The sequence below is a fragment of the Plasmodium gonderi genome, assembly GCF_002157705.1.
Source record: "Plasmodium gonderi DNA, contig: Chr13, whole genome shotgun sequence".
Classification (NCBI taxonomy): Eukaryota; Apicomplexa; class Aconoidasida; order Haemosporida; family Plasmodiidae; genus Plasmodium; species Plasmodium gonderi.
In genome coordinates, this window is record NW_021628938.1 from 2334416 (window position 1) to 2356336 (window position 21921).

General features: G+C 28.2%; 4 protein-coding genes across 4 annotated transcripts; 3 read left to right on the top strand and 1 right to left on the bottom strand.

Annotated features, from left to right (window-relative positions):
• Positions 1-2002: 2002 nt before the first annotated feature.
• PGO_134370 (hypothetical protein, conserved) lies at positions 2003-2956 on the bottom strand (the record flags this gene model as incomplete). Its single annotated transcript, XM_028689953.1, has 1 exon — positions 2003-2956. One exon carries the CDS (start codon positions 2954-2956, stop codon positions 2003-2005), a length of 954 nt encoding a protein of 317 aa, XP_028545754.1.
• A 3714-nt stretch (positions 2957-6670) lies between these two features.
• PGO_134380 (hypothetical protein, conserved) lies at positions 6671-9265 on the top strand (the record flags this gene model as incomplete). The annotated part of the gene is made up of 1 exon (XM_028689954.1): positions 6671-9265. The coding sequence occupies one exon, from the start codon at positions 6671-6673 to the stop codon at positions 9263-9265; it is 2595 nt and encodes an 864-aa protein (XP_028545755.1).
• A 2756-nt stretch (positions 9266-12021) lies between these two features.
• Positions 12022-13008, top strand: PGO_134390 (hypothetical protein, conserved; the record flags this gene model as incomplete). Its single annotated transcript, XM_028689955.1, has 1 exon — positions 12022-13008. The coding sequence occupies one exon, from the start codon at positions 12022-12024 to the stop codon at positions 13006-13008; it is 987 nt and encodes a 328-aa protein (XP_028545756.1).
• A 1521-nt stretch (positions 13009-14529) lies between these two features.
• PGO_134400 (adenylyl cyclase alpha) lies at positions 14530-21785 on the top strand (the record flags this gene model as incomplete). Its single annotated transcript, XM_028689956.1, has 22 exons — positions 14530-14646; positions 15092-15148; positions 15393-15500; positions 15677-15876; positions 16166-16316; positions 16476-16517; positions 16780-16878; positions 16976-17034; positions 17185-17242; positions 17389-17529; positions 17677-17770; positions 18046-18170; positions 18284-18375; positions 18705-18791; positions 18930-19006; positions 19316-19467; positions 19680-19952; positions 20096-20350; positions 20716-20802; positions 21025-21090; positions 21238-21309; positions 21522-21785. The coding sequence occupies 22 exons, from the start codon at positions 14530-14532 to the stop codon at positions 21783-21785; spliced, it is 2676 nt and encodes an 891-aa protein (XP_028545757.1).
• Positions 21786-21921: the final 136 nt, after the last annotated feature.

Consider the following 21921-nt stretch of genomic DNA (forward strand, 5'->3'; position numbering starts at 1 on the left):
CCTATTAATTTTTAGAATTGTTCCCGAAGCGATAAGGAAATTATGCCCCTTATGTAGAGGTGAATGAATTGTCGATAAGCAGCTAAGGTACAGAATGTAAAAAAAAAAAAAAAAATAATAAATGAAAAATAAAAAAATAAAATAGAAATAAATGAATAAAATAAATACAATAAAGAAAAAAAAAAAAAAAAAAAAAAAAAAAAAAAAAAAAAAAAAAAAAAAAAAAAAAAAAAAAAAAAAAAAAAAAAAAAAAAAAAAAAAAAAAAAAAAAAAAAAAAAAAAAAAAAAAAAAAAAAAAAAAAAAAAAAAAAAAAAAAAAAAACTTAACTTAAAAATTAAACTGTTAAATATTTTAAATGTTAAAAATTAAACAATCAAAATGCTAAAAAGTTAAAAGGTTAAAAAAGTTATAAAAAAAAAAAGAATAAAAATATAAATCCTGAAATGCCAGCTGCAGTTGTATATATGATGGACACATTTTGGGAGGGTTCGTAATATCCCATCCTAAACTTGTCAAAATATGCTCGCAGCATATGTCTCCTTCATTTACCACAAATGCATGTACACAGTTATGTATGAACTGAGACTAAATGTGAACATGTTTCTATCCTTTTATCACATTTTGTTTTAGGAGAAAAGAAAAAAGGAGGATGTTTTTTTTTTTTTTTTTTTTTTTTTTTTTTGGGTGCCCCTTACACTTCATCGGGACAGTTTCCCTCTTGTCAGGTCATGCTTTTAAAGGAATGGGAAATTTAAGGGGGAATTTTCTGAAATCGTGAAAAAAAAAAAAAAAAAAAAAAAAACACACACAGAGACACATACATACAACATACACCATCATAAAAGAAAACCTTTAAAATGAGAATAACTAATGGACAATAAAGTTGCAGAAAAAGCCTTCTTAGTGTTCTAGCGTATATGTAATACACATACATGTATATAAAAATCCAATTTGTGCAGTTTGCTTTAATAATGTTTAAAAAAAAGGAAAGAAAAAGGAAATCAAAAAGTTTTTCATCAAAAGTTGGGATATCAAAAAAATTGGCATGTAGAAAAGCATAAATACGTGTGTTATTATTCTCATAATTCACGTAAAAAAAAAAAAAAAAAAAAAAAAAAAAAAAAAAAAAAAAAAAAAAAAAAAAAAAAAAAAAAAAAAAAAAAAAAAAAAAAAAAAAAAAAAAAAAAAAAAAAAAAAAAAAAAAAAAAAAAAAAATGAAACGTTAAAGTAAAATAAAACAAAATAAAACAAAATAAAACAAAATAAAAAAATAAAAAAATAAAAAAAAATAAATAAATAAAATAATCGGCTGTAAAAACGCTAATTTCTTATGTTGTAAATTGCAAAACGGTTACAGAATATATAAATAATGAGCATTGAAATAGGTTGTATTATTCTTGTTACCCACCCCTATGCATGCAATTCAAGGTGGTCGTATTGTGTTGTGTGCGTCAAAGGAATAATAAACGTGCTACTACCTTGACGAGTTATTCAAAAATGTACACCAAACGTAAGGGAAGGAACAAATGTGTAGAAGAAAAAGGAATGATAAATAAAATAACCACAAACCGTATAAACACACGAAACGATATATAATAGTGATGCATAATTTTCTGTATTGACAACATTCGTTTCGTCCAAATTTTTTAATTTTTCTCTATTATGGATGTGCATTCACCTGTTATGATAGGATTTACTGCTATTTTGGGTATGACCCAAAGGTCACAGGAATAAGCAGAGATTCACAGTAATCTTGATTGGAGTACCTGGACTCTGTCTATTCATACTGGCATAATTACTTTTCTCATTTGATGGATATTGTGTGTGTGTTCATCGTGGTTCTTATAAATTGTGTGCCCATTTAAAGTATTTTCCAGGTAGGTATAAAGTTGTAACATCATGTCTATTTGTCAATTTGTTGCTTCGTAAGCGCACATCACATGGCACCGATTTTCTCTCGCTACGCAACAATTGAGCTTGATGTTTTTTTTGGAATTCTCTTCACAATTCGTCAGAGCTGTTGAGGAGGTTATTTAGAAAGTTTTCGTACCACTTATTGTTGATGGTGAGATTTTTCAACTCCTCCGAGTCAATGTCTATACCCATGAATTTCGTAGCCTTTTCTAGCATTTCCAAATGAGCCTTACTGTCACCAATATTGACTTGGAGTTTTGGTTTGGAATCATCATCTGGATTTTTAACTTGCTTAATTTTGATATCATTCATGAGGGAATTAGCAATGTCGCTATTATTTGTGTAATCAATAAATTTCATCATACCAATAAGTATTTGGTTTAATTTATTTTTGACTTCCTCGTCTTGTAATTTATCTTTATCGATTTTCATTAAATCGGCTAACTTCTCCAACATTTGTTCATGGCCTTCTGTGTCTTTTATAATATCTTCAACTGATTTTTTTTCACCATTTTTTTCATTATCTTTCATTTTTTGAATAGTTTTTCTCAAAAATGTTTTTACCATTTTTTTTTCAGATGTATCACTATTTGAATTTAAAACATCTTGTAAGTACATATAAAACTTTATCATTTCTTGAAGATCACCAGGGTTTATTAAATTGTTAAATAAGTCTTGACTGTTGTTCATCATCATATTGTGTGGAAATTTATTTTCATTATTATTTCCTTCATATTTGTTATTGTTACTAGTATTATCATCATTTTCGTCATTATTTGCATTAAGGTTAAGGGTTTTTTTCATTTCATTAAATAATTCGTTGGCTTCATCTAATTTATTTTCACTTATTAATTCTTTAATTTTTTCAAAACCTTCCCAGTTAAGCATATCTCGGATATTTTCCTCATGGCTCATATTTTTTGCTCTGTTTTTATTTTCATTTTTTCTAGAGTTTAGGATATTTTTTTCTCCCTTGGCACTGGTCCCATTCATGATGGTGACGACGAATAGGGACAGGGTAGCATAATAGTGGATCTTCATTGTGATGACTCAAGTGGTAAGTTGTGGCACTGTGATATGGCGATGCGTTGGAGTTCCTCGTTTCTGCTGATGAATATTTCTTTCCTCTCTTTTTGTTTTTCTCTTTTCTCCTTCTATCCTTTTTTAACTTTGAACAGCAGAATTGAAAAAAATGGAACTTTTTTCCAAAATGGAAAACGTGAAAAAAAAAAAAAAAAAAAAAAAAAAAAAAAAAAAAGGACAACAAAAGGACAACAAAAAAGTTTCCCAAAAGGGTTTGCAATAAGAACAATTTTAAAAAACTTAAAAAAAAATGAAGAAAAATGGGGTAGAGGAAATAAAATAAATTCACACTAAAATTCGTTAAACAAATATGGCCTTGCAAATTTTGTTGCTGCTTTTTTGTCTACAAACATATTCAGTGGCACTTTTCTTTGGAAGGAAAATTAAATGTGGCAGTAAAAAGTTTTCGTCTTTCCCGTTGCACAAGCATGAAGCGATTATTTTTTTTTTTTTTTTTTATTTTGCGTTTTTCTCTTTGTAATTTTTTTTGATAAGGTATTCTTTTAATACTTTTGTGACACGTCAAATCAAAGCTATACTTGACAGACCATTACAAACGTATGAGTACTAAAAGTAATAACACTTGTATAATTAAATATATATAAAATGATTTGGGGGGGACGAAAATGTACGTACGTGTATGATTATAACTCAATTTATATATATAAATATGTAAATATTATGTACTTATGTAATATAGCACGTGTTTCAAAAAAATTTGTTTTATTTCATTGTTGTGTAATAATTTTATGTAATATATAAATAAAAAAAAAAAAAAAAATGCTTGAATTATGTAGAAATTTCGTAATTTTTTTTTTTTTTTTTTTTTTTTTTCCTTTTTGAACAGAAAAAAAATGGACTATTCTCTCATTTTCTTATTTGGGTGGGTTCGCTCTTTTATTTTCTTTTTATTGTTACTTCATTTTTTCATTGGTTCACTTTTTTTTATTACTTCATTTTTTCATTGGTTCACTTTTACATTACTCAAATTTTTTTTTTTTTTTTTTTTTTTTTTTTTTTTTTTTTTTCTCTTTTTTTTTTTTTTTTTTTTTTTTTTTTTTTTTTTTTTTTTTTTTTTTTTTTTTTTTTTTTACCGCTTTGTGCTTTTTAAAAAATTTTTAGTTCCCTTTGGTTTTCAATCCACGGAGAGAAACGGGAATATACTATTCTCATAAGGCATAACAATGCATATGTAAATATATAAAAATAATATACTTTTCAAATACTGCCATACATCATATACATAGTACAAGTGCTTAAAGCATGATAATATATAGTGCGACCCGTTTACAAGTATATAGAAAGGAAGAGCTTATATATATATATATATATATATATATATATATATATATATATATATATACCTGTAAAAATGGAATGCTCTTTGTGAATTAACAGCAAATTTTAATTGTAATAGTTCGGTGTCATGGAGAGTATAGGGGGGGTGTTGGATGCATGCAGCTCTGAATTTTTCGCAGACACGCAAAGTAAATCAAATTATATATGTAAGAATTTCTTGCACTACTAACATAAGCACATATCATATGTGCCTATAATATGAGAATATAATATATACATATATATGTATACATATATATATATATACATACGTGGATTGTCCTTTTGGAATGATAAAATTTACAGCACTTGCGTTAACGATGGAGGGGTAAAAATGAAGGTTGTTGTATTTTTTGAAACCTTTTTATTTTATTGTATGTTCACATATACAATTATTTTTTGTACATACAACCAACATAACATGTGCTTTTTTTTTTCCCTATCCTATTCTCATAATATATATACTCATCATAGCTGATATTATTTATCAAAGTGCATACGTATACATATATATATTATTACGATCTTATTTTTCTTTTCCTTCTGAACACTTCTCGTATTCCGTCCTTTCAATGCACCCAATTATCGCAGCATAGTTTTATATATATATATATATAGAGTTGGAGGGTAAAAGAAAAAAAATAATCATGAAATTTTATTGCCATGCTTGAGAAGTTTTTCCGTAACCATTTGGAGGTGGTTGGGCGAAGGAGGGGATCCTTAGAATAACTAGATAAAATTTCCTATTCATTTTTTTGTGCCCTAAAAATATAAGTGCCATGCCAAATTGGCTAACGAGGGGTATAAAGGAAATAAGGGGAAAAAAAAAAAAAAAAAAAAAAAGAGAGATATATTTACCCCCTTTATTTTCATATGGAAAAATAGTTAATACTTAAAAATGGGCATCCGTTTTACTTTTTTATTTTTTTCCCTTCATTGTAAAAAAATATTTTTATTTCATTTTTTCATTTCTCACGTAAGGTTTAGCTGATTCCTTTTTTTCTCGTTGGATAGAAGTTATTATATATATATATATTAATTTAATTTTTTTTTAAAACAAAAACATAGATTTTTTATTTTTTTTAAAGAAAAGCCAGAATAATTATTTTGAAATTTAACATTATATTATTATTGAAGATCAAAGAGAAAAAAAGTCATAATACTTAACTATTTTTTAAAAAATAATCCTAATTTTACGTATACATATTAAAAATAATATATATATATATATATATATATATATATATATAAATATGCACAATATTTGCTTAACATTTTATTAGTTTATTATACAATATATATTGTATTGTAAATTTTGTTTATTTCATCTTATAATTTTTTTTTAACATTAAATTGTAAAAAAACATTCTGTAGAAAAAAGTATTACAACTTTTTTAAAAAATTTTGAAGAAAAAATTTTGAACAGCTCCTTTTAATACGCTGCGTATGACTTGGGGTTTTTCTACTAATTTTGCATTTTTTCGTACACTCTTTTGTATAGAGGAAAAATAAATACTTTTTATCCTTTGATGCAACAGTTTTTGAAAAACGAGAATTTAGTTGCACACATATGCATGTAAAGAGATGTTTGTATGTTTATAAGTATCTTCTTATAGTCATCCGAAATCACACGGTTCACACCCGTTTAATATTTACATAGCAGCGTGTTCTCTCCCCCATGTCATTGCAATAGACTACATATAAGGAAACATCAACACGGTGTTTATCATTATTACGAATGCTCAGAAATATGTATAAGTTATTTTGTTTTAAAATTCGAGTTCGAAGAAGGGTATATCAAATATTTACTTAAAAAAAAAGAAAAAGAAAAAAAAAAAAAAAAAAAAAAAAAAAGCTAAATGAGAGTATTAGAAATTGAATTAAGTTAGAAGTGCTAAAACAAGTTTGACGAAATAGATTTACTTAGCATAATAACAAAGTAGGGCATCCTTTTTTTTTTTTTTTTTTTTGTGAAGAAAACACGCATTGGAACTTGAAACATAGTAACCATAAAGTTAAGCCTGTATGCATATATATATATATATATGTGCATATGTATATATAGGTACACATGCATGTACACAAAAGATACACCAAGACATTCCAATGCAAGGAAGAGAATAAGCACATACATGCCGTGAAAGTATTAGAAAAACATACTTTTAGCATTTGAATTGGTCAGATGTAGGATGTTTTTATATAAGATATATGCAAAGGGGTTAACATTTTTGTCTTCCCATTATATCGCCGACTAATGCGTAGTTTTTTATTTTATTTTTTTTTTCGCCCCTCCCCTCCCCACTTTTGAAGTAAAAAATTGTAATTTTCAATGAGATGAGAAGGGCACAAACAATATTTGCATTTTATTTTTTATTAATTTTTTGTTATTTACTAAAATTGAGCACAGTGAATGTATTTTGTGAAATTATAAATGGTGAAGATGTATATTTGAGTACACTAAGAAATCAAAATTTCAGTGAAGAATTTATAAAACTATTTGAAAACAAAGATGTACGAATAACAATAGAAAAATTTATTACCGAAGAACAAGTTAAATATTATATTAGTAGAACAAGAAAAAGTGATCATAATATTATTAAAACGGTTGAGAAATTATTGCTTAGAGAATTTCCTTCAACTATTGGAACTAAAGAAAATATTATAAAAAATGAATTATTAAAATTTTTAAGCATTATACTTACGAAACAAGAAGATGTTGTGAAGAGTTTTTTTTCTAATTTTTCAAAAAATTCATTAGATATTGGTGTAAAATATCGTCATTTTGAAAATAGATTCTTAGATGAGTATGAAAATATAGAAAAATTAAAAAAATTATATTTCGCTACATTTAACCAGGTTTCTGAAGCATTAGAGAGCACCAAAACTAGTGAGGACAATAAAAGTAGTGTTTACTTTATTGATATTAAGGACATAATTTTTTCAAATATAGAATCTCTGAAGGAAACTCTGGCAAAATTGAGAAGTGAAGTTGTTGCATTGTATAATATAAACTACGAGTTGAATGAATTTAAAAATGATGTTGATTCGTATATATCTAATTATAGAAGCTCACAGAGGGATGAAGCAAACGTCATTAATGGTGACGACCCCCAAGGTGATAAAGAAAATGATGTGATTATGTTAAAATTGGTAGATGATGTATCTTCGAAATTGATGTTTAGCTTAAGAACCAAAATTTCGAGCACAAGGGATGAACTACAAAAACGGCTAGTTGCCTTAGAAAAGGAATTAATAGACTTATCAAATGAAATAACACGCTTAGAAATTCAGCAGAATGTGCCAAAATTGGCTATTGTAAAAAATAATAACTTTCTAAATATAGATAGTATACGAAATGAATATGAGGAATACGTGAGGAAGGCAAATTTGAGTCTCAATATAAATCAGAATTATACTGATGAGGAGGAGAAGGACAATGACAGTGAGGACAAGGATGAAGAGAAGAATGAAATCGGAAGCACATATAAGAATAAGAATAAAAAAGGAAAAGAAAGTGAAGGTGATGTTTTTGAAAAAACCTTGTTACTACTTGAGAGACATTCTAAATGGGTAAAAGAACAAGATGCCTTTACCTACTGTGAAAGGAATGATATAGCAGAGGTTTTGGAGATATGTCTGAACTTAGTAGAGAAGCTAAAAGATTTGGTTGTTCATGAAAACTTTAATTTATTAATGAAATATGAGAATTTGTACAAAGAATTAAATAAATTTTTGTATCATTCTAAAAGTAGCATTATGGATGTTTCTTATATCAAAGCATGGCATGCCATTGAAAATTATAAAGGAACTGAAATTTTGATACATGGGGTGGATAGACTATTGAATATGATTTCTGTTTTAACACAAATGATTAACATTTTTAAAGATGTAAATAAGAATATGAATCCAGATGTATTTTTTGACCTGAACAGATTAAGCAATGGATTTCTAAATGCATCGAAAAAAGTAACACTTTTTAAGGTGGAACTAGCCAAATTAATGCACCCATCACGAAGTTTACAAATTATAAAAAATAATATAGAAAAGTTTGGACATGTGTATAAGGACAAAATTACCGAAATGAAAGTGATAATAAACTCTTTTGGCATCGCATCTGATAATATGCAAACAGAAATTGACGAATTGCTCAAAACAGTCAGTGATATAATTCAAGCTGATAATTTAATAAATGAATTTAAAAAGGTTAGAAATGTATGGAAAAGGTATGTAAAACATACTTTGAAGAATATGAATGTGAAGAAGAGCCAGCTAATTAAAGCATATGGAGAAAATAAAAATGTGATTTTCCCACCTGAAATGACATTATCCGGATTTCAACAAACCAACGAAGGAGATCATATTGGAGCTAATGGAGGAATGGATGACACAGATGCTAGTGAATATATTTCTTTTAATAGGAACATTTTTGCATCAGATTATTTTACAAAATTACAAAGTATTGTTATCAATAAATTCGATTCGTTAAACAATGAAATGGAGATGAAAAAACTTTTTTCTGTCATATACAGATCTATAGATATTATCATTTACATAATTAAGGATAATAGGAAACAAATGAAAATAAAATACAACAAAAAACGGAATGATATTATTAATTTAATTAATTACAGAAAGGATGTAAGAATTGAAATGAGTCATGTGTATGACAAATTAGTTGAACTTGAAGGTGATCTGGTTAATAATTTACAAAAATTATTTATAAATAAAGTAAACTTAAACCAACAAATAGAACATTCCGTTAAAAAAACCAAGGATGAGTACTTCAAGGACAAGGCACCTCTACATTGTAAGTTGGTTGAAGAGTTTATTACAAAGTATTTCCTCACCATTACAAGATGGAAAAATTTCATAAACCGTAACAGAAAATATTTTCCTCCTACGTTAATATGGAATGATGAGAATTCTTAGGAAAACCCAAAAAAAAAAAAAAAATGAAAAGGTGTAGAATAGATTTATACATTAATTATGTGGTGCAAAAGGTGGGAATTGAGAAAGACCAAACATATATACACGTATATACATATTTAACGACATGTATGATTCACAAGCATATTATCCCTCCCCCACAGCTGTGTTATCATTATCGTTCACATTGAATAGAAGATGACGTGGGCCATAAATATTTACATATATATATATATATATATATATATATATGTATATCTACTACAGCGTAATTGCGTAGCACTCTAATTATACTTCAACGGGGGTTCCTTTTGTCATGGGTGTGCAGTTAATATCATTTTTATTTTTTTTTTCTTTTCTGGAAATGATTTCTGATTGAAGCATTAAATAAATCTTATGAGATGTGCAGCTATGAGCTGTTTTTCCCTCCTCCTATCTCATGTAACATACGTTGTTTTTGTAAACTTTTTTTTCCCTGTATATATATATATATCCATTTTATAGTGATGCTGGTGAGTAGTATTTTAGCAGATTTGGTAGTAGTGTATATAACATCTGCTTAACTTTTAACAGTTAACCATTATCAGCTCTCACCACATTACTACCGACACCAATGTTTTAGAAACACCAGTTTCCGTTCCCCAGATTAACCAAAATTGTGTTTGGACATAATACTTTTTTAATGCATTCCCTCCACGTGGTATAATTCGTTGAATATGAAACACAATTATATATAATTAATATTATTTATGGTGCATTTTTCCTCGAGTATTTCTTACACTACAATCCGTTATACTTTCATAATCCAATTTTTATTTATTATTATCATTATTATTATTATTTTTTTTTTTTTTTTCTTTTTTTTAACGTTTTTTGTGTTATTCATTTATGTTAATTTATTATTTTTTTTTTTTTTTTTCTCCAAATTTAAACAACTTAGCACAATGTGTAAAATATATGTATATATATTTTTTTAATTTTTTCCAATTGACGATTTATGGTTATTGGAAGAAGAGGAATTATCATTGTTTCATGTAATTAAATTCATGATTCGCGGAATTTATGTTGTTCTAAAAAAAGTTTGTAAGCTGTTCATTTGATAGTAGGAAATGTGGATGATGGTAATGCGGTGCATAGGATGATAAACTTTTTTCTACAATGGGTTTTCATGAGGAGATCAAACTGGAAAATACAAGAAACAAATCATTTTTCTGTTTTTTTTTTTTTTTTTTTTTTTTTTTGAGATGAATTGTATATTACGAAGTTGTTGCTGCTTTCAATTGTTGAGAAAATTTTCCTCTTTCAACCATTTTATTAATTATGCTTCCTTCTGAGTTTCCAATTGCCGCAACTTATTTGAAAACCTTTTGAACATCTTATTATAGCTATATAAATATAGGCTAAATTTATATACATACATATATATCTATTTTTATTCGCAAAGGAAGAAAATTGTTAAGTTGTAGTAAAGTACCGAAATATCCAGATTATCTCCAAATTTGATTCTCAATTTTTTTTCTTCTGCCAGTTTGTTATACCATATGGAAATTGAAATTTTAGAGTATCTGCCCAAAGAGTTTGAATAGTCTCAATATAGGTAAAAGAAATAAATCTCTAAATTCTAAACAGGACAAACAAAATATGCAAATCTGTTGAAGTTGTCATGCGAAAGGGGTTATTCGTTTAAGGGGAAAATGAAAATAATTAATATGGAGGGAAAAAAAAAAAAAAAAAAGAATTTTCAAAAGAAAACATGTTAAAATGTGTATGCATTCACATTGTGTGAAGAAAAGATAAAAAAAAGAAGAAAACTGCATAACTATTAAAATGTGGAGGGAGAGGAAAAAAAAAAAAAAAATTTTCTAGGGGTATAAATACAACACCATAAATAATGTTGAATTTTTTTTTTTTTTCCTTTTTTTTTTTTTTTTTTGTAAATTGTATTTGATTCCCTTGCAGCATTATAAAATATATATATATTTTTTTTTCTTCTTTATTTGCATGTGACATTGAGTGAATAAGTATGTGTATATATGTAATTTATTTTTTTGTTCTGTTTTGTTCTTCTCTGCTTGATTTTTTTTCAATCTATGCCTGCTAGCTGTTGTAAACTTGTTCTCGTTCTTACAACGTTTTTTTTTTTTTTTTTTTTCTCCTCAAATGGTTCTTCCCTTTGCATGCGCAAAAAAAGAAAAAAAGAAAAAAAGAAAAAATATATATATATATATATATATATAAATGAAATGGAAAAGAAAAGGCGTAAAAAATGCAATGCAAAAACATCAAATGAGAAAAAAAAAAAAAAAAGAAAGGAATCAAAAAGGAAAGAAAAATGAAAATAAATAAAAGTAAAAATAAATTCATTTTAATGAGCCCCCAAGGGTACAACACTTCTCGAACATTTCTACCAAGTGTGTTTTACACAAGTTTCATAATTTTTACATAACCCGCAAAACATTGTGGTTAACCACTTTTGTGACTCACGTGGGAAAAGATATAGTGTACGCAAATAAAACCAATTTAACGAGAGAAAAAAACGAAAAAAGGAATGGAAAGGTTGAAAAAAATAAAAATAGGGCTTTTTTTTTTTTTTTTTTTTTTCGTGCACCATTTCACAAATACACAATATTTGACGAATGTAAATATGTGATGTATACAAATACTCACCAAAGTATATATTTCCTTTGGGAGATAGAAAAAATAAAATAAAACAAACAAGATAAAAAAAAAGGAGTAAAAAAAAAAAAAAAAAAAAAAAAATGCAAATATCGCTTCTTTTGTGTTGTTTTTTTCTTCTAATAAATTCCAAAGCGACAAGGAGTCTGCAGGCTAATAACCCTGTCAACAATGATAAGAATAGTAAAGATGCTATTAAGAATGGAAGCCAAATCGATAAAGATAAAAAAAACGACAACAGTGAAGGAATAAATAATAACATCAATAAAGGTAATAATGAAAGAAACATATGTTCATGTGACTTCACGGACAGATTGAATTTCATCCCTGAGGAACAAACTAAAGTTGTGTGCAACCTGAATCCACATCATGGGGAAGAGATAAAAATATGGGTCAATAAAGAATATGAAATAGAGTGTTTCAATAATTCAAAAGTTTATTGCCCTTTGAAAGACCACATTATAAACAATGCAAATATTACTACATATTCACCAAAATTAACGTATGAAATAAAGGATGTAACACATAGAGATAAGGAAGTCAAAGAATATCATTTAATTATTGATAAAGATGCAAGTGATATTTTATTTTATTGTACAATTAAACCTAAACAAGTTTCAAAATTATTAGGAGAAGTTAAAGTAAATTTGAAGAGAGAAGTTAGTGAAGAATATTCTGTAGAAAATGAAAATGGTGCACATGTTTGTGATTTTTCAAGGGGAAATTTAAGTATTGCACCATCAGCTGGATTTTACTATAAGAATTCTAAATCAGTTAGTTGTATTTATTTAGTTGTACCTAATAAACTATTTTTAATAAAATTACCCAAATTGGATATTGTCACAGAACGTTTTTTACCTAGTTTAGTTAACTGTTTGTCCGAATATTCTTCTATTAATTTTAATTTAAAACATGTGGAAGAATCCGAAGATGCAATTTCTTTACATCTATCTTTTGGAGATTTTAAAAAGACTTTCAATTTGTCTTGTTCCTTTGATTTATCAGAATATGCTGTTGAACCTTGTTCCTTTGGCAAGAAGGGAATCGTAACCTTTTACTTCACTGTGTAAAGAGTTAAGAAGTTTACACAAAGAGTTTGGTTAGGGAAAGGAAAAAAAGCAACGATTTAAATTGTTCCAAATCTCAGATATAAAAGTGGATACTAGTTTTTCTTCTCCCCTTTTGTTCCACATTCACGTTATAAAGAAAATGCATACAGTGCACGTTTACCTTACACACACGTATGTGTATGAACATATCCCTGTCAGAACCATATATAATTTTTAACGAATATGAAGACACACACACATGGTAGTATATGTTTTGTTCGCTTTTCCTTGGTATATAAAATAATACATTTTATTGTGTTTTTACAGGCTGAGTGTGTCAACTCGTCTAAGTTGTGAAGACTGCATAAAATGTGAAAACTAAACTAAAAAAAGGGAAAACAAAAAAACTGAACAATTGAGAAGATTTAAAAGTAATATAATGAACTTTTAACAGGAATAAACCTGATGACGTGGTCATTGTTGTCAATCCAAACAGAGGGAAAATAGAACACTTGTGTAAAGATACCTAAAAAATATGAATAAATGTTGCGAATTCGTTTTTTCAACAAATTTCATCAAGTGGAAGAAGCCCATTCAATGGAGAAGAATATGTGGTGGTTCGTGTGTGTCCGTGTATGTTTGTCTGTCTGGAGGGGAGAAGGAGGATATTTCTCATTTTTGTATTTATTTACTATTTGATTATTCAGCTTTAAATGCGTAAGCGTATATTTATTTATGACATATACGTGTATTTCCAGAAAATTTCTCAATACTAATGTATGAATGCTTATGGAGGGAAAGTATACTTAAATATGCATAAAAAATTATCATTATAATAAGTAGCTTTTCATCATTTTGTCTTTAAAAAAAAAAAAAAAAAAAAATGAATCCGTCTTTTTTTATACGTGACGATTTGTGCACATTCGCGAGGTAACATCAAATATCTCCATCTTAGGGAAAAATTTACCTATTTTTTGACAGTAGTCTCTCTAATATTAACTTGGTTAAAATTCGTTTTCATTGTAACTAAAACATACTTCTAACAATGTTCCATATATTTAAATGTGCCAAAATTAGGCAGTTAAAAAAGAGGTGGAAATCAAAAATTAGACAAAATAGGGCTAAAAGAAAGGGAGAAAAGGGGAAAAAAAGAGAAAACCCAACGTGCAAAAATAAGAAATAATAAAAAAAAATAAAAAATATATAAAAATAAGTAAAAATAATAAATTAATTAAACTATATACAAATAGTTTAAAAACAATTTGTACGAAAGAAAATAAAAAAACGAAATGCGCTTCGCACATGCAGCTTCGCTGAGTCGCTGAAGCAAACTCAAAAAGGTACTTGTAAGCTTCTTCATGGGGGACACACACTGTTCTTTCATTGTCTGAACAAAAAAAGAAAAAAATGTTTTTTTTTTTTTTTTTTTTTTCTCTTAGTTTTTTACTCTCATAGTGTTCACTCAAACTAATACATTTTTCTCCATCTTGCCCCCTCCTCCCACCTGTTTGCAATGGTTCATGCAGTTTTATTAGACGAATGATGCCTGACTTACAACATATATATGCAAAGGAAATTTTTCCAAATGAGAAGCTAAAAAGATATTTTTTAAAATGTAGATCGAAAGAAAAGGTTCTGTATTCTTTTACCTCTGATAATGTACTTTATAAAAATGGAGAGAAATACAAAAATGGGAGATTATTAATGGAGAAATGGTCCTATCTCCTATTTTGGCAAAACAACTAAGTAGTACTTTCCTAAAATAAATGCGTTTTGGGAAATTCTTATTTTTTGGTTCATTTTTTCGCTAAATAAAAAATATTCATTTTTGTGTGTTCATAACTAGTGAGAAGGGGAATTCTTCTTCTTTATTAGACTGTTTTGTATTATTTTGTTATTATTTTGTTATTATTTTGTTATTATTTTATTTTATTTTTTTTTTTTTTTCAACTTTCACATCGGTGTTCATGCAAATTGAGTGGTTATTCATTTTCAAGGGAAATTATGTTTTCTCAAAAATTTGTACTAGCCTTTTGGACAAATGTGCTTAACAACATTTTTTACAAAATTTGAATGCACTTGGAATTTTTTTTTTTATTTTTAGGAAGTTACATATGAGGAAAAAAAACACAATGACAATTTGGGTATTTTAAAATGCAAGGTAAAGTGAAAAATGGAGCATGTATGTGCTCAGTGCATGATGAGCACCGATAAGTAACTACCAGCAAAGATACACATAGGCACGTAGTGATAAGCAATGATGAATGAACCATAGAACAAGACATATGTACATTTCGAAAAGAAAAATACACTATTTTTCCTATTATTTCGCTTTTTTCTCCTTCCCCTCACAGTATCATTTTATTTTTTTTTTTTTTTTTTTTTTTTTTTTTTTCCTAACATAGGGTCTATACTTCAAATCAGTGACAAATAGATTCGTCACTTTTTTGTATCTTCTGTATTTGTTCTTTGTACTTTTTAGCAAAGATATTTTGTATATTCTTTTAGAAAAGGTTAAAATGGAAAAAGGGAAATTTCTACCACATTAGAGATGTGTGTGTTTTGCTGAGGCCTCTGTTGTTGACTCGTCCATGTGAGGATTCTTGCACAAGAGAGAACTAACTCTCCGTGTGAAGACACATCAAACATCTGGTTACATATCTTCCATTCATGTGGAACCTCTTCTCAGAAGCATGATGCATTGTCTGATTGTGTAATAGTCGCACTTATCTGCCTTTGTTGTGTCGAGGTTGTAATGGATCTCTTAGCAGAAAGGACCTACACCTGCTATTTTATGTTCTTCGATGTTGTTTCTTTGATATCTTTGTTTTTCGATTTGTTTGTTTGTGAGTATTATCTCTTCGATTTGTTTGATTCCTATATGAAGAGGTTAGTCTTTGGAGTGAATCGAATCGTGTACAAAAAAAAAAAAAAAATAAAATAAATACAAGAAGCGAAGCGAAGAGACGAGAAAAGGAGAGAAAAAAAGAGAAAAGAAGAGAAAAGTAGAGAAAAGGAGAGAATTACATATGAAAGAAAAAATTTAAAACGAGGGTATGACTCTTGGTAAGGCACATCTTATTATCAAGAGTTCTTCTCAAATGTTCTCTTTCATATCGGATACTTAGCACAATATTGTTCATCTACTTATTACCTAATTGGGCAAATTACATTTCAGAAAAAATGGAATAAACGACAATGATAATGAAGACTTTATATACCTACTGCATCTGTTGAAGGCTCTTCGTGTTACTAAAATTTATCGATTAATTATTTGGTTCATTGGGAGACATACTAAGGAGAAGTACAAGCATAGGAATGAATGGAACGTAATGTCATTTGCATGATGAAAGAAATGATTCACAAATCTGTGTGCGTAGGAATAGGTGTGCTTTGTCTGCCTATGCATGTTACGAAATGTTGGTGTCTAAATAATAACCTTTTTCATTTCCCTTTTCATATCTCTACAAATCTAATATGTTCCAAAGTTTGAAAAAATGGAGAGCATGCAAAATAGAACTAATTTGAAGGTTAAACATAAAAATAAAAAAAGAAAAAAAAATGAGACGCATTTTGGTGAATATGCAAAGTAGCATGTGCAGAATTAAAACTGCATGAACGTGTGCACGTAAATGTGTACACGTAAATGTGTACATTCAAATGTGTACATATAAATGTGTACATATAAATGTGTATATATAAATGTGTACATATAAATGTGTACATATAAATATGTACATTCAAATGTGTACATTCAAATGTGTACATACAAATGTTTCCAATTCATTTCAGGAGAGCTTAAAATTTACAAATAAAATGCACTTGGCCCTGATAAAAAGATATTTTATGTCCTTATTTTTTGTTATGATATCCTTTATATTTATCGAAACGGTAAAATTTGGTAAAGAGATTTGCATCTGTGTTAACAGTATCATTCTGAAACGATACAAGAACTTATTTTCCATACACTAATACCACCATTTAACAGATGTCAATTCCCAAAGTGAAAAAGAACTCCATGGAATACTTCATCTATAACCTGGATCTGTTAATAAAAAAAAAATAAAACAAAATAAAATAACATCATGAAGATATCGAAAAAAAGGGAGGGGGAAATGCTGATTCGATGTTATTCGAAACTTAAGTTTTCAGATTTCTACACATTCATATATACAACTGCCTTTGTTTTATCCTTAGAATTTCTTTAGAAGATTATTACGAATCTGAATTCTTGAAGGCTATATATTTTTACAGCGTACAGAAAAAAAAAAAAAAAAAGAAAATGATGTAGTTAGTTAGTTCACAAGTAAATGTATATTTTAACCTATAGATCATCAGTTTGCATAAACATGTGTAAGTGAAAGCAAAAGATGCATCTTTTACAATCAATGGTTTTACTAGGTGATACAAAAGAAAAAGGGATCTGACGAATATTTAGTTAGCTTTAAATCAAAGAGAAAATTACAAAATTTTATTAACAAAAAGGAATTAGATACGGGGTCTCAAAAGAGGACACTGTGGAATTTCACTCATTTTTCATACGTAAGGATCTACTGGACGAGGAAATTTGGAAATGAGAAAAGTCTCTAAAGAGTGAATGAGAGTAATGGGGAATATATCTGGGTAATAAATATAGTCTAAAACCACCACACATAAACATCGTTCCCTTGTTTCCATAAATTAATGCAGAATGAGCTCATGAAATTTATAAGTATGAACACCCCGGATATGGAACAAAATGATGAAGAAGAAATAATTCTAAATGGCACAATTAAGGACTTTAGTAAAAACTTGAAAAAAAAAAAAAACATTATACCTTCTTGATACATAGATGTGCATAGAAATTGGTGCGTGGATATACCCCAATATATGTTTTTATGCATGTGTTATGCTTGTTTATGCATGTGTTATGTTTGTTTATGCATGTTTATGCTTGTTTATGCTTGTTTATGCTTACTTATACGTGTTTATATATATGTGCATGTACATACATATATGCATACAGCATATGGGGTAAATGTCATGAAAATCTCCGTGTCGATTTCACTTTTCGATAAGACGCTCTGAGGATATACGAAACGAAAATTTACAAGTCTGACGAATTTACCTTTTACTTAAACATTAAGAAAAATATAAAGAAGAAGATAAAAAATGTTGTTCTCTTAAAAATTTTCATCATTGTGGTATGATCCTCCAAAATGCAGAATTAGATATCCAAAATGCACCTATGCTACTCCCCTCAAAATGGATTGACACTTTCCATATTTTTTCCCTTTTACACATTCTGATCTTACAGTTTTCCTTTATTATATTATTTTACTTTACCTCTGAACTGAACATCTTACTGTTCCCAATCGAAAGTATATTGAAAAAGCTTAAGCTTATGAAGTAGGTTGCATATCACGAGTAGGAGAGTTTTTTGCCATATGAGGGTGTCAGGAATGATATATGTGTATGTATATATATATATATGGGCAAAATTTGTGTTTATCTGAATACATATGTATTGTGTTATATGGTTTCTACTTAATGGCGACTACCCATATGAGACATTTCGTTATATCAGTGTATGCAAACGTGTGTCTACATGTACACACACAAATACATACACAAACAAATACATACGCAAACAAATAAATACATACATACGCACACATACGAGTCCTACTTAAATCGTATTTACTTACACTTTTGTTTTCTTCCATGTGGGAATGCAGATCCGATCCAACATTGGCACTTGAAATGCAGGAAGAACTTCTTAACCATGAATTGGACAATTTACTAAGGAATATAAAAATGAAGAAGTAAAAAATAAAATAAAATAAAAAAAATAAAATTTTTTTTTGTAATGTATATGAGGACTTGTGTTCATGTATATTCTCATTTGTATAGTTAACATTTATGAAACCCATCCATACATGAATACTTATTTGAAAATGTAGAAAAAGCATAAAGCAGAATTACGAAATTTTGAAGATGGAAGAAAATTTAATGAAACTAGGAACCCTGATGTTGTTAGGTATATTGAGATTTTAATTTAGGTCATATGTCTATCTTGTGAAAATATTTCAACCAATACGTACCTATTCTTACGGGTGCTAATTTGTGTTATCAGACGCTAGGAAGAGGATAAAATATGAAAAAAAAAAAAAAAAAAAAAAAAAAAAAAAAAAAAAAAAAGTTTTCATGTGAACAGACATGACTACAATAACAGCGATAACAATATATATGTACATTTTCGCTTATCTCTCTAAGTAATATTTTCTTTTTCTTTTTTTTTTTTTTTTCCTCTCTCTCGCTGATTCTCTCTTTTCTTCACCTTTTTCAGGTTTTGGTGAAGCAGGGGCCAAAGTAATTTCTAAAAATATTAACACGCAAGAGAGAATAAATTTGTTAATAAATGGGGAAGTTGTTTATTCTGTATTTTCATTTTGTGATATAAGAAATTTTACCGAATTAACAGAGATATTGAAAGAAAAGGTTAGTTGTGTTTGTTTCATTATTTTACACTTCTTATGCCTGTCTTCCTTCCTCCAGGTGTTCATATGATTTATGCATGTATATATATGCCTCATTGTCACATTTTTCTATTTTGTACATAACTATGCGATCAATCATATATATATACATAGAACATACATGCATGCGTGCGCTTGTTCATTGAACAATTTTATCAAACAATGACTTATCAGATCATGATATTTATAAATCTAGTGGCAGAAATAATTCACGATTGTTGTGATTTTTACGGGGGATCGATAAATAAGAACATTGGAGATGCATTTTTACTTGTTTGGAAATGTAAGAAAAAAGATTTTTCAAATAAAAAGATAAATTTGTTAAAGTCAAAGTATCACATGCCCGATAATGGAAATGGGGAAGATATATCAGAAAAGGCATGTATAAACAGGATTTGTGACTTGGCATTTTTATCTACTGTGAAAACGTTGATCAGATTATACGAGGTAAAAAAGTGAGAAAAAAGTGATAAGTTTTACTTGTGTTGATATGCATATGCTAGAACATATTATAAGTTGTATTAAGAAGACAAATACCTATATGGGTGATTTTACATATTGATGTAAATGTCTACTTTTCCAAATAATAGTCAGAAAAAATCCGATCATTTTTGAAAAGTGAAAAAATAAATGAACTAGTCAGTAATAATAGGATCGAATTAAGTTTTGGATTGCATTTTGGCTGGGCCATCGAAGGGGCAATTGGAAGCAGCTATAAAATAGACCTTTCCTATTTGTCTGAGAATGTGAACATAGCTAGTAGATTACAAGATATTTCCAAAATTTACAAAAAGAATATTGTTATATCTGGAGAATTTTATGAAAATATGTCTGAAGGTTTTAAGGTTAGCAATATTGTTCGCACGCCTAATGATTTTGTTTTCTTTTCATTTCCTCGCACATCATCACTTTATTGTTAAATTACGTAATTCGTTGGGGTGTATCCATTGTTTCTTTACATTATAGAGGGTATAGAGCTCCGCCCCTAACTTAATTTGCTACACCTTCAAATTTACATATTCCATATGACATTTTGCGTGCCTCCCTTGGGATTGTGCTTTGCTTATTCTTATGATTGTGCTTATTCTTATGATTGTGCTTATTCTTATGCTTGTGCTTATTCTTATGCTTGTGCTTATTCTTATGCTTGTGCTTATTCTTATGCTTGTACTTATCCTTTTTTTTTTTTTTTATTTCTTCTCCTAAATAGAAGTCATTACGGAAAATAGATCGAGTTGCATTGAAGGGATGCAGGAACCCATTGAATTTGTACACATTTGATATGTGTCTAGATAATGTAAAAGAGAGGAAAAGAGGGGGGAGATTCATTGACCATATTCGTGCGCGTTATACACTTGTGTGACTATTGGAAGAGGCAGAAATATAACCCAAAATGGACGGAAAAATAAATAAATAAATGAGTAAATAAATTAGTAAACAAATAAGCAAATTAATAAGCAAATTAATAAGCAAATAATAAACAAACAAATAAGTAAATCTTTTTAACTTATCTTCTTAGATTCCGACGAAAAAAAAAGAAGAAAAATTTGATGCAACCCGAAATGTTGACATAAAAATGATGAAGGTGTTGTAGATATGTTGAGTAGATAAATTGCTTCCCCGTTTTTGAGGGAAAACACAAAAATGTAAAAAAAAAAAAAAAAAAAAAATATAATAAAAAAAAAAAAGAAAAACAAAGAAATTAAATTTGTCTTTTTTTTTTTTTTTTTAGATTCTGGGTGATATAAAGCAAAAAACAGAAAGACGTCGTAGGAAAAGGGAAGTGTTGAATCTGGCCTACGATGTAAATAAGCATTTCCCCTGAGGGGATGTACCCCCACTTAACATATGTATCTATGTGTGTATTATATAAATATATATATATATGAATACATATAAATATACATATATATGCACATGTGAATATAGATTCATATGATTTCTCGTCGCATATAGTATTATTCACTCGGCAAGCACCAACAGAACTCTGCACAAACGCGAAATTTTTTTTTACAGTTATACGAAGAATATACAAAAGACAAAGACATAAAAATAATTCAAGTGAATTTTCCTGTTGAGTATTTGAATCTATTTGAAAAAGCCTTGGGGTTATATTTAAATGGGGACTGGGATGAGTCACACCGCATGTTAGTTTATTTAAAAGAGAACTTTTCTGAAAATGATGATATCGTGTGTCAGTTGATGAATTTTTTAAATGGGGAAAATTTTACTGCACCCAGTGATTGGTGTGGATACCGGCGTTTTTTGCAAAAATCGTAGGATTTGCAGAAGAATATGCAATACAGAATTATGATGAATTTTTTTTTTTTTTTTTTTTTTTTTTGTGGGAGGTTAATTGAAATAGTTACGGGCGAAAACAGGAAGCTTCTCCGTTTCGCTAAAATAAAAGTTTAAA